At 43.5% G+C, this 15,339-nt stretch overlaps 1 protein-coding gene across 1 annotated transcript in view; it reads right to left on the bottom strand.

Moving 5' to 3' along the window:
* Window positions 1–4,292: 4,292 nt before the first annotated feature.
* The window catches only part of FAM102B (family with sequence similarity 102 member B), a 13,454-nt gene continuing 2,407 nt past the window's right edge, over window positions 4,293–15,339 (bottom strand). Inside the window, exons 2-10 of the mRNA XM_015563405.1 lie at window positions 14,992–15,021; window positions 12,017–12,133; window positions 11,659–11,705; window positions 7,687–7,790; window positions 7,196–7,291; window positions 6,487–6,676; window positions 6,267–6,394; window positions 5,235–5,304; window positions 4,293–4,908 (exon numbers count right to left, since the gene is read on the bottom strand). Of these exons, the coding sequence (XP_015418891.1) occupies window positions 4,866–4,908; window positions 5,235–5,304; window positions 6,267–6,394; window positions 6,487–6,676; window positions 7,196–7,291; window positions 7,687–7,790; window positions 11,659–11,705; window positions 12,017–12,133; window positions 14,992–15,021 (825 nt within the window). The 3' untranslated portion in view covers window positions 4,293–4,865. The remainder of the gene's footprint in view (window positions 4,909–5,234; window positions 5,305–6,266; window positions 6,395–6,486; window positions 6,677–7,195; window positions 7,292–7,686; window positions 7,791–11,658; window positions 11,706–12,016; window positions 12,134–14,991; window positions 15,022–15,339) is intronic.

Genomic DNA, 15,339 nt, shown 5'->3' with positions numbered 1-15,339 from the left:
CTCTTGTTGCATGCTCATGGCCGTGGCTGCAGGAGCTGCCTCAGGGTGCGAAGTGTCTTTTGAGGGGAAACCCCCAGGGAAAAGTTATACACTGGTCCTTTCACTCTGTTTTCTGACCTTGGCAAGTGACAGAATCTTTAACTGAAAATTTAAACTTTAAGATATGATTTTTATTGAACTTGTATAGGATTCACCTTTACATTATTACAAATACTTTACAATAAAAAATTAGTTTTTATAAAAAAAAATAAAGGGGGGGGGACATTTCCTGGATTTATAGTTGTGCAGTTAAAACAAAAAAAATGTATAAAAATGAAGGTCATTCTCCAAGTATTAGAACACAATACTAATGGAATCACTTCAATTAACATTTTTGCATAAACATTGACATGACTACTTACACTGTATCAGCTTCCACAAGAACAAACAAATGCACAAAACGAAGATAAATCCCCAACATAAGATGTATTTTTAAAAAAAATCAAACTGAATGTACCCAAAATGTCTTCCTGTGATGGGATTTGGTCAATGACTATCATCAAGAGATGGACATACACATTTGTAGATGCAGAGCATGTAGCCTGCGTAAATTACGAAACCTGCCAGCCGTGCTGTGCGGAGGAGGAGCTAGAAACCACCTACACAGCCGTTTAAAATACAGTGTGGACAGGGTAGGGCAAAAGTAGGCTTACAATTGTGAGTACTCTAAACGCAGTTTCTTCTTGAATTTTTTTTTTTTTTTTTACAATTTAAAACCTTTTATTGAATGGGAGAGTGGGAGGAATTAGAATACCTATTATTTGTTAATTATTGTATTTTCCATATGAACTGTAAACCTACTTTTGCCCCACCCTGCATATTATCTTATGAAAAGTCATAAGAATAATAAGGCCTTATTTCCAGAGCAGTCTTAAAACAGGGTTCATATAGGCATATTTCATCCTTTATGTTTTTGGATTTCATATTCTTCAACATCTCAACTCTTACAATTATGCACAGTACCTAAGCCAACATATAGAGTGACATGACGCAGTTCCAGCTACAGTACCTGATTATAGTCACACGACGTACCATCTAGGAGAACTGACCAAGTACAGTGTCTGAACTGCCCCAGTTAAAGACCTGCCAAAATAAAATACAACCCCATCACATGAGCCCAGTCTCTTGGGAGCATTATTATATGTCCTGGAAGCGTAACTCTTCAGAGTAGTTCTTCAGTGAAGCATTGAACAATACTGTCAGCCTGAGCTTGCAAAGTGGTCGTTAGCATGGAATTCTTAAAGTCTAAAATTATGTCTGGATGTTTTCCAGGTATTGAATTTCATTGCTACCTGAATATGTTTTGACTGGAGGCCAGTAGATACTTAAAGAATCTTGGTCAAGTCTTTGTCAGATTATAAAAACTAACCCTGTTCGGTGCTTGTATATAGAGCCTTCAGCGCCACCGCACAGGGTGAGCGGATGGCTCAGGGCCTTCTCTGTCCTTGGCTGCCCTTCACATCCTCTCTGGTCTCCGTCACCAGCACAAGTCACAGGAAATGGGCTCCTGACCTGCTTCTTCTGTAATTCCCCCAAACAAGGTATTTAAGACTCTTATCAGAAATATGTCACTTTAAAATACCATTCATTTTTTTCTCTAGCACTGGGTTAGGAAATGTTACAGTTGTACAAATTCTCCAAGACTAGGGGACTTGAAATTTGAGTCTAATATTTAGAAGTCAATGTATTAAGATTTGCTTTTTCTTTTTTAATATATTTTATTGATTTTTTACAGAGAGGAAGGGAGAGAGATAGAGAGTTAGAAACATCGATGAGAGAGGAACATCGATCAGCTGCCTCCTGCAGATCTCCCACTGGGGATGTGCCCGCAACCCAGGTACATGCCCTTGACCGGAATCGAACCTGGGACCTTTCAGTCCGCAAGCCGCCGCTCTATCCACTGAGCCAAACCGGTTTCGGCAAGATTTGCTTTTTCAAATTCGATTTTCTAAACTCAAAACAAAACCAAAAGTAGACTTAATATTGAATAAGCAGATTTACAGGCTTGAAGGAAGAAGAACTTGGAAGTAGGGCAGACACGTAGGCAAACTCTAACATATTTTTCCGGACTGTAATGAAATGTAGTTGTTGCAAAGTGTGCGGATGGGGCACAAAACAGAATAAAATGGATGCAGACTTCACTGACGATGAAGGACATGCCATCTCTCTTCTTCCTATGTTTCTGTGTATTAAGATGTTTGTTATGTTGACTCATACAGAAATCAAGATGTTATCTGGTGGCTGCTAAATTTATACAGGCATGATTTTTATGGTCTTCAAAATTCACATTTTGTTTTTAGAAAAGAATTCTGTGTCATTTTCAAATACTGAGAGCCCGTCTTGCATAAAGGTCTTGGACAAGGGCAGCCAAGGATGACTAACAGGACTGGTGTCCGAACTACAGCACCTACGACATAGCTGGAGGATGTCCTCACGGAACCTGGCCTACGGTCTAGTTGTTAGCATTTCACAACTGCAAAGCCATTTGCAGAAGCGCCAACCAAAAATATAGCTTAGGAATAATATTTTGAAAATAGAAAAATAGGTTTTTAAAATGTCATAATAAATATCTCTCTAAACAATATCTTCATATCTCTATTGAAAACTTTCGATTCTTTTCTGTAATATACAACAAGGGGATCATTCATTTGTTTAGTCAGAGACAAGTCTTTACCACTTGAGGTAACATTTTCCTTGGCTGCACTTAAATCTTCAGGTCATTTTTTTTTTCTTCAAAACAAATCTTAGAAAGTTTAATGACTCAGAAAAAAACCCTATCTGGGTGTCATTGCTTTAAAATCTCAGAATCTATTTGTAAAAGTAGTTTTGGATTCGTTTGGAATACCCAATCCTTGAAATATTAAAAACCACACAAAAGCCCTAACATGAACTATTTAAAGTTCTCCAACCTCTCAATTTTAGTATTAAAATAGTATTTTCTTAAAAATACCTCCCCCCTCTATTTTGCCAACATGAAAATACACAGACCAAAGGAATTCTAACATATGTTACTTGGACATGCTTTTGAAAGTAAAGAGTGGGACTTTCTAGTTGTATAGAATCTACATTTTTTTCAACTGGATGATTCCAAGAAAATTAAGATCTAGTCCTGGCTGGTTTGGGCCAGTAGATAGAGCATCAGCCCTTGGACTGAAGGGTCCCAGGTTCGATTCCGGTCAAGGGCGCGTATCTCAGTTGCAGGCTCAATCTTCTGGTCGGGGTGTGTGCAGGAGGCAACCAATCGATGTTTCTCTCACATCAATGTTTCTTTGTCTCTCCCCTTCCTTCCACTCTCTCTAAAAATCAATGGAAAAATATCCTAGGATGAGGATGAGAAAATTAAGATCTTTCCACACAGAAACTGTCACACAAAACCAGAAAAAACTCTCCAGGTCCATGCTGTTAACCTGGATCCAGATCAGATATTATTTTATTTGTATTTTTTTTAATTTAAAGGGAGGGGACCCGCGGGTCTCAACCCCCCCTCGCAAGCAAGAGTGGTTGGCAAGTGATTCAAAGGAGCTGCTGAGCTAAAGCCAGCTCCAGATAGTCTTACTTTATTTTTAAAAAATATAGTTTTATTGATTTCAGAGAGGATGGGAATGGGGGAGAGAAACATCAATGACGAGAATCATCGATCAGCTGCCTCCCGGGATCGAGCCCGCAACCTGGGCATGTGCCCGAAGGGGGAATTGAACCGTGACCTCCTGGTTCAAAGGTCGACGCTCAACCACTGAGCCATGCTGGCTGGGCCAGCTATTCTTACTTTAAATGCTCTGTTTGATGTATGTTCTAGTCTAATCTTGCCTCAAAACAACCAATTTCTGATACAGTGAGAAGAAAGCACAGGATCTGGTAGGGGGGAGGGCTGAGATAGAAGACCACAGGTCCATGTCAACAGCTGTCCCCTGTCTTGCCCACTCCCTCCTTGGCATCATTCTCAATTTCAGAGATGTGGGAACTTACAGAGGAAGGCTGCTCTGTTTCTCATCGTATCACAACTTTCCTCCAGATGCTAAGCTCTGACTCCTGAAACAACAGCCATTGCTCAGTGCGAAAACAGCTTGTCTGTCAGGGTGCGTCCGGGCACGGCAGCCTAACATGGAACATGACGCTTCCCTTGGGGCAGGCACAGTGCTAGGGGTTCTGCAGCACCTAATACTAACAAGTAACAACACACACTGCCTGTAACGGCATTACACCCATTCACGTAGCTCAGACTCAAATACACTTGTTACTCGACTTATGACTGATACGTTTACATTAAGCATTTTACTGTAAGGTTTCAATTGTAGTATAACTTTTCCCCAAAGCATGAACACCCACACTTTTTTATACCAATTGTATCAAAATGAGTTAAACTTAGTACAATATTCTAGGTAGTATAATATATGCAAGATTCCCTTAGCAGGAATTGTAACTATTTTGACAGAATTTATACGGTCTCTATCGTCATGTATTGTCTCTCAAACATAAAATTAATTAGAATTTGTTGTGCACCTCGGTCGTAGGTTTTATGCTTCAACACTAACTAGACCCAGGTGTACAGTGCTGTTTCCCCACCAGGGGGTTTTGAAAGAAAAAGCAGTCTTTGCATGATCTCGGGCAGTGACCACGGAAGCGTGGACTTCCACACACACAGACACGTGGGCCCCAACACTACCATCCGATGGTCCGATGGTCCCTGTGTGTGTGCTGGCTTTCCTTGGGGCACACGGACACACCTCCTTTTTCAAACAGAACCACCTTCTCCCAAGAAAGCGCCTGACAGCTCAGCTGCCCGCATCTCACACCCACAGGGAAGCTGCCACTCGCCAGCTGAGCGTCTAGCGTTTGATCACGACTTGTTCGTAGGCTCCGGACACGACTCTAAACAGTAGGGAAAAAAAGGTCAAAATTCTGAGCGGCAGTGTTTGAAATCGTTCCAGTTAACCTTGGCCCTGAAGGGAGAGTGGTGTGTTAGGCATTTTCCACTTGATCTGATTTCCACAGGGTTTAAAGGCACCACAGATAGAAAATACTTGAGCATTCACTGTTTGTAATGAAGACACTGGAGGGGCCCAGTGTCCGATCCTCTCACACTAAATGCTTAGATCAGTGTTCCTGAGCCTGCGTAACCTTCATCTGCTGCTCAGGGACATTAAGGACGAGGCCAGTGTTCTCTTTACTTGATAAGGCCCCGGGTGGCTCCTTACCTGCTGGGAGGATGGTGGCTGCCGAAGGTCGTCCTCCCTCCAGGACCCACGAACAGCCGCAGTCCTTCCTCTGCAGGGACAGCAGCGTTGTGGGCAGTTAGTATTGTCCAGTAACATTCACGCTGCCATAAACCCAAACTTTACATTTCCATTTTATTAAATAAGTTAAAAACTTTAAAAAGCTATAGACATATTTTAAAAAAGACCCTTGAAGACCTATCCTAATAGTTATTTCTCCTCAACTTTCCTAAAGCTATTTTCCTTAAAACTGAATAAAGAAGCTCGTCCTACGAATTTCCACAGGAGAGGCTTAATGACTTCTCTTCACAACCAGTCATACAAGGAAACCACCCCTGCGCTAAACTGCTCTCTACTCACACCAGCAGGAACAATTCCACCTTTCAACCTGTGGCTTGTACATTATCAGTTTCAGTGGAAATGCTGAGGGAGCGAAGGATTCTGTTATTCACTATCATTTCAAGTTTACCACCCAACCTTCCACATGGCAATAGTGCCTTGAAGCACTATGTCCAGTTACGACAAAGCAGATGTAAATATCCATCACAAGGTATATAAACATGGTAGACATTGATGCATAATTAAAAAATACAGTAAGAGCATTCTTTAAAATTGAGCTTTTAAAAGTCCGTTCTTGCCCAGCCAGTGTGGCTCTATGAACCAGGAGGTCATGGTTCTATTACTGGTCAGGGCCCATGCCCACATTGCGGGCTCGATCCCCAGTGGTGGGCGTGCAGGAGGCAGCTGATCGATGATTCTCATCACTGATGTTTCTATCTCTCTCTCCCTTCCTCTCTGAAATCAATAAAAAATATTTTTAAAAAAGCTTGTTTACCAAATTTAATGTCCATTCTTAGAAACAAATGAGCTACAAGGTTATCTTCAGATTTCTATGGGCATAAAGCGTATTTCACCAATGTGCAGACAGCGTGGTGATGCGCTGCCTCTTTCCGGCTGGCTGGGCTATGGGCCGGGCTGGCACCCAGCCACAGGCACCTGACAGCCACCACACACCTTCCGCACTGGAGTCCAGGCTGAAGTCTTGGCTTTGCAGTATTTTCTCCACAATGTCGTCGGCGTCCACTCTGGTGTCATCAACTCGCTTTAGCTGAAATTCTACAGAATCTTGTTTCACTGGGCACCTTTGGAAAGAATGTTTAAAAATGTCCTCCTTTATACTGTGTTGTAAACGCCCCCACCCCCTGGCTCCATGGAGCTGAGGCCCGAAGGGTACCTGCTGAGTGTCTCTGAAGCCGAGTCTTCTCTATCAGCTGCATCAAGATTTGGCTCAGCTCCTTTCTGCTCAGTGTCATCACATGGCTCTAGAATACTTTCCACGCCCGTCGAGGTGCTTCCCACAGAGGTGTTTCTCCTGTGGCAGAGCTCAGAGAGGCTGGATGACCGGGAGTGGCACGAGCTGTACCCTGTGTCAGAGAAGCTTCCTCAGGATATGACGCCCACACCAGGCACTCTGGGACCAACCCTCTCCTCCCGCACCGCGGCCACTTCTGGTACCTTTATAGCAGGGGTGGGAACATCTGGCCCGCGGGCCATATAAGGTTCGAGAAAGCATTTGGTCTGGCCCTGCCAAGGCATCAGGGGGGAGTTAATTAAATGTCTGACCAAATACAGCAGGCTAATTTTCCAGTTGATAATTCTGGATGGTCCAAGAATCATATAAATATGTGGCTCAGTGGGTGAGCATCGACCTATGAACCAGGATCACGGCTCGATCCCCAGTGGGGAGCGTGCAGGAGGCAGCCAATCAGCGAGTCTCTCTCACCAGTGATGTCTCTATCTCTCTCTCCCTTTGTCTTCCTCTCTGAAATCAGTAATAATATATTTTAAAAAGTTAAGTGTCCAAGTGGCCCTTGGCAGGGGAAAGGTTCCCCACTCCTGCTTTAGAGCAATAAAGGCCTGAGGAACTTCACGCCCAGCTCTACCTGAAACTTTTGACTGCTGGCTCGCATGGCTCGACGTTCTCGAATGTCCACAGGCTCCGAGCACATCTGGAACAGAGGCGCTCTTTGCTGAGAGATCTGCAATATGTCATAACAGCATGCTCTTGTCACTGCTCACAAGTCAACGGTCAACTGCATTCTAATCTGCGGGTTTTATACACTGCCAAGTTCATGATCAAGAAAAGCAAACTGGAGAGTGAAAGATTCCTTGAAATCAGTGCAATGTAAACAACCCTATTGCAAGAAAATGAAACATAATACCTTAGTTTACTGAAGAACTATGGTATTTTTTTTGGTACAAACTATGGTATTTTTCATAAGACTTAACAGAACTCTACCTTAAATAAAATGTTCAGTTTTTATTGTTTAGTATTTCCCATAAAATGGGCCAAGTCACATAACCACAGAATTGTCAATGTGGGAGGGATTATGCAAATCTCACCAACTGAAACCCAGGGAAGGGCACAGCGTACCTGCGATTCCAAGGTGGACTTTGAGAGTTTCTCCTCCTTTTCTATCTTCCTCCAGAGATTCGGATTCACCGGCGATCGGTATGGACATGGACGTAGAAGGAGGCCTGGAAATAAGCATTGCTAAGGATCAGAACTTGGTTTACGGTGAGAGAGACTGGTTGTGTGGTCAGTAACCAGCCTCAGGCAGGTGCCTGGAATGTTACCTCTTTGAGGATAAAAATCACCAGTAATGTCTGAGCATCCTCAAGACCTGAATAAAATTCATGGGGGGAGGGAGAGGTTCTTCTGCACAACAGAAATGTGAGACCAGTCCGGCCACGTGGCTCAGGGGTTGAGTGTCGACCTATGAACCAGGAGGTCACAGTTTGATTCCCGGACAGGGTCCATGCCTGGGTTGCGGGCTCCTTCCCCAGGAAGGGGTGTGTAGGAGGCAGCTGATCAATGGTTTTCTCTCATCATTGACGTTTCTATCTCTCCCTCTCCCTTCCTCTCTGAAATCAGTAAAAATATATTAAAATATCAACAGTGAGACCAGAAAGGGAGTCCAGAAAAGAGAAGGGCTCTGTCTGTGCATCCCCAGCACTATTTTTTAAAATATATTTTATTGATTTTTTTTTTTACAGAGAGGAAGGGAGAGGGATAGAGAGTTAGAAACATCGATGAGAGAGCAACATTGATCAGCTGCCTCCTGCATGCCCTACACTGGGGATCAAGCCCACAACCCGGGCAAGTGCCCTGACCGGAATCTAACCGTGACATCCTGGTTCATAGGTTGATGCTCAACCACTGAGCCACGCTGGCCAGGCCCCAGCACTACTGAGTGGAAGGTGCTACATCTGTCAAATGGAATGGCAGGTGAGGCAGGAAAGCATCTGGGAGATGACTGGAGGGGATACCTCTGCTTCCTGCTTCTTGCCTCTGCTCTCTTGTCAGTTCCACTAACTTTGTTTTTTTTTTTAATATGCTTTTTATTGATTTTTTAGAGAGGAAGGGAGGAGAGAGAGAAACATCAATGTAAGAGAAACACTGATCGGCTGCCTCCTGCACCCCCTCCCGGGGATCAAGCCTGCAACCTGGGCATGTGTCCTGATCTGGAATCGAACCAGCGACCTCTTGGTGCATGGGTCGATGCTCAACCACTGAGCCACACTGGCCGGGCCAAGAGCGGTATTTTCAATACAGCAAGGCCTCACTTAACATTGTTGATAGTTTCTGCGACTTTAAGGGAAACAATACCAATTTTACCATAGGCCAATTGATATAAACAAGAGTTAAGTTCCTACAGGAGTATCTCACCGATGTGACAAAACACTGTTATTTGAGGACCTGCTGTATTGTAAAATAGCTGGTGAAAAAAATCTGCATTCAATTTTCTGTAAGAAAAACTGATGTAAAAGAAATACCCTTCCGCCCTGGCTGGCTTGGCTCAGTGGATGGAGCATCAGCCTTTGGACTGAAGGTTCGATCCCGGTCAAGGGCACAGGCCCTGGTTGCAGGCTCGTCCTCAGTAGGGGGCGTGCAGGAGGCAGCCCATCTATGATTCTCTCTCATCATTGGTGTTTTTTCCTCTCTCTCTCTCTCTCTCTCTCTCGGAAATCAATAAATAAAAGAACTACCCTTCCGAAGAATGGAGTCTACAGTCATGAATCGTTGATGGTGACTCAGGCCTTACGTCTACATGCTTATCTTTCTCATGCCAGTTCCTTTGGTTTTCCTTTCCCAGACGGCCTGATTACAGTGTCTCCAGCCCTCCTGGCTTCAGAGCCACAGGCTTTCAGCAATACCTTCGGTTTGGCACCCCTCGATCGGCAGTCTTAACAAACTAGAAGAACCCGACCCTTGATAATTTCAGCCACTGCACCAGCCGCTCTAATGCTGGGGCCACGAAGCATTAGGGAGGGAACTCATCCGCACGGGGTTGGTATTAAGGCAACGAAGAATCTAAAATCTTAGCTGGCCTTGGCGGCACCCTAGGCGACTCAGTCACGTTGGATAACTAATCCCCGATGCCTGTCATGCGCCAGCTTCTACGCTATTACCCTCTGTTCTGAAATGTTCTGTATCTCTTATCAGAAACTTTTAATATGGCTCAATCACAGAACAAAAGAGATGGGCTTGTTTTGTGATTCTCACCAGAGGATATTTTTCCATTGATTTCTTTTTTTAGAGAGAGTGGAAGGGAGAGAGAGAGAAACATTGGTGTGAGAGAGACCCGTCAATCAGCTGCCTCCACATGCACCTGGCCCAGGGCCAAGGGTCGAGCCTGCAACTGAGGTACGTGCCCTTGCCCGGAATTGAACCTGACCTTTCAATCCACAGGTCAACACTCTATTCACTGAGCCAAACTGGCTACAGCAAGGGCTTGTTTTGTTTTAGTTTCATAGTAATGTTAAAAGCACATGAAAAATGACCTCAAAAATGACAATTTCACATATCCAAAGAAAAGAGAAAACAAATATTTTTACATATCTTGTGATGAGGTAATGCCTGTTTATTCTAAAAAATTATAAAAGTCTCTATAAGTATCAACTCGAGATTGTCAGAATTATATTTGTGGAGATAACACAGGACATAAGGTGATCTATTTTTTAGCTTTTCAGTATCTGAGTTTCACAAACAGGGAGAGGAAATGGCAGAAAAAGGGCCAGAAGAAATGATTAATTCATTTTCTTCTACTAATGTGTCTTGCAGCACTTTTTGACCCAACAAACCAAATATAGTACAGTGAAAATGGCTTAGTCCCAAGAGAACAGGAAATCAAGAAAAAAGCCAGGAAATTATGGTCTGAGAGAAGACAGCACAGGAAGGCTAAGTGAGAAGAAAATGCAGAGTTTTAATCAATAATTGATTTGTGTGAAAGTATGTGTTTTCGTCCTTACAGAACAGTTTGTAAGGAGAAAGCTATATAGATGCTGCTATTAAAAACATGAATGATGCATAGGGTAGTAATTAATGTTTACTTTTCTAAATACATTTCTCTCAGATATTTAAATAACGATTAATTAACTTTCAGGTTTAATTATTAAATGTCTTCACATCACTGACAGGCAATCCCCACTTTCTCCCAGTTGGTTCACTCGCCCTCGCTCTGAAGAGCCTTTTACACATCTTGTCCTCTTTCCCCAAACCCCCTGCTCTGTGTCATATCCTTGCTCTCCAGTGATCTGGCTTCCTAGCTCACTAAGAAACCAGGAGCTGTTAAAAAAAGTATATATGTATATATATTGAGTTCAGAGAGGAAGGGAGAGGGAGTGAGAGAAACATCAATGATGAGAGAATCACCAATTGGCTGCCTCCTGCACACCCCACAGTAGGGATCGAGCCCGCAACCCGGGCATATGCCCTGATGGGAATCAAACCATGGAAACCAGAAGCAGTTGGAAAATAATTCCGACATGCTTCCACTTCTCCAATATCTGCACTTGCACCATGTTCTCTGCCTCCCATTCCATCTTTACCCGGGAGGACATCCCTGCCTACTCCATGTAAAAGGGAAACACCTCCTGCCGGGGTCCTCCTACCCCGCTCTGGTTTCTCCAAGCAGTCACTGCCATCTTTACATCATGTATGTACTTGTTAGTTTGTTGTTTGTGTCAGAAGACAAGCTCCGAGGTGTCAGGGACCTGGTCTATTTTTGCCTGCTCTTTGTCATGTCTAGAACAGGGCCTACTACATGGTAAGGCACTTGCTAGGTGTTTGCTGAAGACATGAATGAGTCCCCAGAGGCCTCATTTATGTAATTTCACCCCAAACCTGAAGATGACAAGAGCTGAAACAATTCAGGGTGTGGCGAGCTGGTTGGGTAATAGGTAATAGTAACTTCTATGAGGGTCAGGTCAGCCACCCGGAGAGAAACTAGCCCTTCACTGGGATTAGCCTATAAGCACTCTGAAACATGAACGGAAAACTTGAAACAAATAAATGACTGTGATACTTTCAGAGAAATAACGCATTTACTGAGCACCGACTTACGTTTTAAAACATGGGTCACCAGACATCAGCTGCATACTGATGAAAACCTATATGTAAGCAAGAGAGAGACTGTGGTTATAACAGGTCTCCTCCTCCGAGGAGCTGCGTTCTGCGAAGGCACCGGCCACAGCGGCCGCCCGTCCTCGCCACTCAAGAAGGACTGAACAGAATGATGGCCGAGTTGGATTACATCCTGCATTGCAGTGCTGCTTTCTCTGGAGGGCTGCTGAGTATTTTGGGGGTGTGCTCAGCTTGCGATCTCAGTACTGAGCCCCTCCTTGCTCTTGCCAGTATGTCCCCTCTTAGTTAAAGGCGGAGAACCTCCTGTGCTGACCTGTAAACCCTGACCCGGGCTTACTTTAAGGATGGAGTTATCCTGTCTTGTATTTTTGGTATTGTAGCCTTCCAGTAAACAGCGACGAGTGGTATTTCCTGATCCAGCAAACTCCGCCAGGTTTAGATCTGCAAAGCCCAGCTATGAAAAGAAAAAAAGTATATTAACAGAATATCTGCTAGGCTTCTATCACGTTCTCCTGAAAATAAACATCCAACCCTTGCTCTAGACAAGTTATTTCAAACTTCAGTCATTTGCAGTTTTTGCCGTCTTATCAATACCTGTTCTATTATTTGCCTAATTTGTCTTTATTTATTTATTTTATTTTTTAAATATATTTTATTGATTTTTTACAGAGAGGAAGGGGCTCTATCCACTGAGCCAAACCGGTTTGGCAGCCTAATTTGTCTTTAAATTGGCTCACTTTTGGTAAAAAATTTATTACCTACTGTTCTCTTATCTTTTTTTTTTTTTAAGACTTGTTATTGATTTCCAGAGAGAGAGGGAGAGGGAGAGAGCTCAAGCGGAGAAATATCGATGTGAAAGTGAAACATAGATTGGCTGCCTCTTGCACGCCCCCTTACCATGTGCCCCGACCCCTGACATGGAATGGAACCAGCAACCTTTTGATGCTTAACCAACTGAGCCACACTGGCCAGGGCTATCCTCTTATCTTAAGCAATGCAATCTCTGAAATCACTGATTTGATCTGCTACATACATCTGATCTGCTAAATATAAACTATGTAACTGTTGAAGTAAAAATAAAGGATGCATATTAAGCAACTAGAATCACTGTGAGAAGCAGGAGTGCTTGCACTAAGGGAAATGCTAGCAGGCCCAAGATCATCTGCATATACATTCACACACTGACCAGACTTCCTCCTCCCTGTTTCCGTTCTGGCTCAGCTCCCAGTTAACGCCTGGGGGCTGCAGGCAGTTGCAGGTTATTACAGTCACACTCGCCACGCAGGAACTAGAATGATGTGTGTGTCACACGCCCCCTCTCCTCCAGCCCCTTCCATAACCTTGCCTTGCTGATCACTCTTGAGCTGAATCTTTCTTTAAAAACCCTACTTCCTCCCTTCCCCAAAGCTGAGCCCCACACCAATGCTCGAGGCTGCTGCCAGAAGTGCAGCTCAAACCTGTTCCTCCTTCTAATCGCTACCCAGGCTTGTTCCCCATTTTCTGCAGCTATCACAGTGCCCTCTAGTCTCTCTGATGTGCTCAACCCTATGTTTTGTTTCCAACTGGTACAATTCAACCCCATTATATTGTGTGTTTTTTAATTAAAAAAATTTTAATTAATTTTTGAGAGAGGAAAAATACTGATTTGTTGTTCTACTTATTGATGCATTCATTGGTTGATTCATTTTTTATTTTTAAAATTTTTTAATTGATTTCAGAAAGGAAGGGAGCGGGAAGGAGAGACAGAAACATCATTAAGGAGAGAGAAGCCACATCCAAGGGAACACCTGGGGCCCCCTATGGCTATCTGATCACACATCACCCACACGCCCTATTTCAGACCTTATCTTTTCTTTTCTTTTTTTTTTAATATATTTTATTGATTTTTTACAGAGAGGAAGGGAGAGAGATAGAGAGTTAGAAACATCGATGAGAGAGAAACATCGATCAGCTGCCTCCTGCACATCTCCTACTGGGGATGTGCCCGCAACCCAGGTACATGCCCTTGACCGGAATCGAACCTGGGACCTTTCAGTCCGCAGGCCGACGCTCTATCCACTGAGCCAAACCGGTTTCGGCCTTATCTTTTCTCTTTAAACCTCCAACGCCTCCTTCACATTTATACTCCGTGCTAATGCCTTTCTTCTTACTTCACTCAGAAGAGAAGAGCAATCAAAAGAGCAATTGACTTGCCCTAGCCAGTTTAGCCTGCAGACTGAAGGGTCCCAGGCTCCATTCCTGTCAAGGGCACACGCTCAGGTTGTGGGCTCAATTAGCCAATCAATGATTCTCATCATTGATGTTTCTCTCTCTTTCTCTCCCTTCCTCTCTGAAATCAATAAAAATGTATTAAAAAAAGGAGCACTTAACTTTCATCAGCTCCTATCTCCAGCCACATCCACTCACCTGCCTGCATCTGTGCCCACATGTCTGCCTTCCCACTGCTGGGATGGGAGCTGGCTGTGTGCAGACTCAAGTTCACGGCTCCAGGAACTCGGCTTTGTCTTGCACTCTGCCTTTTCTACGGGGTCATTACCACCAGCACGCAAACATGCTGGATCTTCTCCGCCGTAATGAACAAAAGTAACCCAACCCTCACCCCACGTCTCTGTCTACTGAACTATTTTTCTGCTCCCCTTTTATTACAAAGCTCCTTGAAAACGTCCATGTTGACTGTCTTTGGCCCCTCAGTCCTTGGCCATCTGTAGGCGAAGAGGTTTTTCTGTTATTTATAGCAAAGAGCATCCTACCTGACATTGCAACCAACTAGTTTTAGGGAGTTAGGCAGATGTGATGGCTGGGACTAGTGCCTGGTTCTTGGCTCAGACGACTGACTGATGGAGATACCATCACAGAGACTGGAAGTAAAAGAGGAGTATCGCTACCCAGGGTTTCTGGCACCAATTCCTTCTATTCAGCAAAAAAGCAAATACATTCTTCACTAATTCCATACAGGTAATAACAGAATAAAGGACAGTAGAGATCATATCTATACAGAGGGGAAGAGGACACAGAGGAGGGGTCCTACTGTACTGGGGGGAGGTGGGCCTGGGAATACTTCCTGGGGAAAGTAATTACTTACTGCAAACCAGAGATCATCTTCTAGTCTAGAAATGACATTGAAACTTAAGAAGAACATCTCATAATCAGCATTCAGAAAGAATGTGCCTATAATGTATTTTTGAAGCCAACTGTTCAATCTCCAAGTTGCTTCATTTAAAAACAGCCCATTTGAACGGCAATTAGAAGAGCACACTATTTAATTTTTAAGTTTATAAATTACACACTCCAAAAGAGTTAAAGACCACTCACCTTTGCATAAGCTTTTCCACCTTTTAATTCCTGCCAAACATAGAAAACACGATTAAGTATCATATGATTAAAGATTTAAAATAAAATATATGTCAAATAATTCTGAAGTAGACATTTACATACTGGCAAATATCTATATGTAATCTATAATAATAAAAGCATATGCTAATTAGACTGGACGTCCTTCCAGATGAACTTCCATACAAAGCCCAGGTCCCAGGTGCCTGCTGGCGGCCAGAGGGAAGCCGGTGCCGGTAGCCAGGGGAAGGAAGGCCTACTCTTGCACAAATTTCATGCATCGGGCCTCTCGTCTATATATAAAAGGCTAAGTGACTGATCATGCTGATT

The sequence above is a fragment of the Myotis davidii genome, unplaced genomic scaffold (assembly GCF_000327345.1).
Source record: "Myotis davidii unplaced genomic scaffold, ASM32734v1 scaffold217, whole genome shotgun sequence".
NCBI classification, from domain to species: Eukaryota; Metazoa; Chordata; class Mammalia; order Chiroptera; family Vespertilionidae; genus Myotis; species Myotis davidii.
The sequence above is the reverse complement of the archived record's forward strand: the minus strand, read 5'-3'. Positions and strand labels throughout refer to the sequence as shown.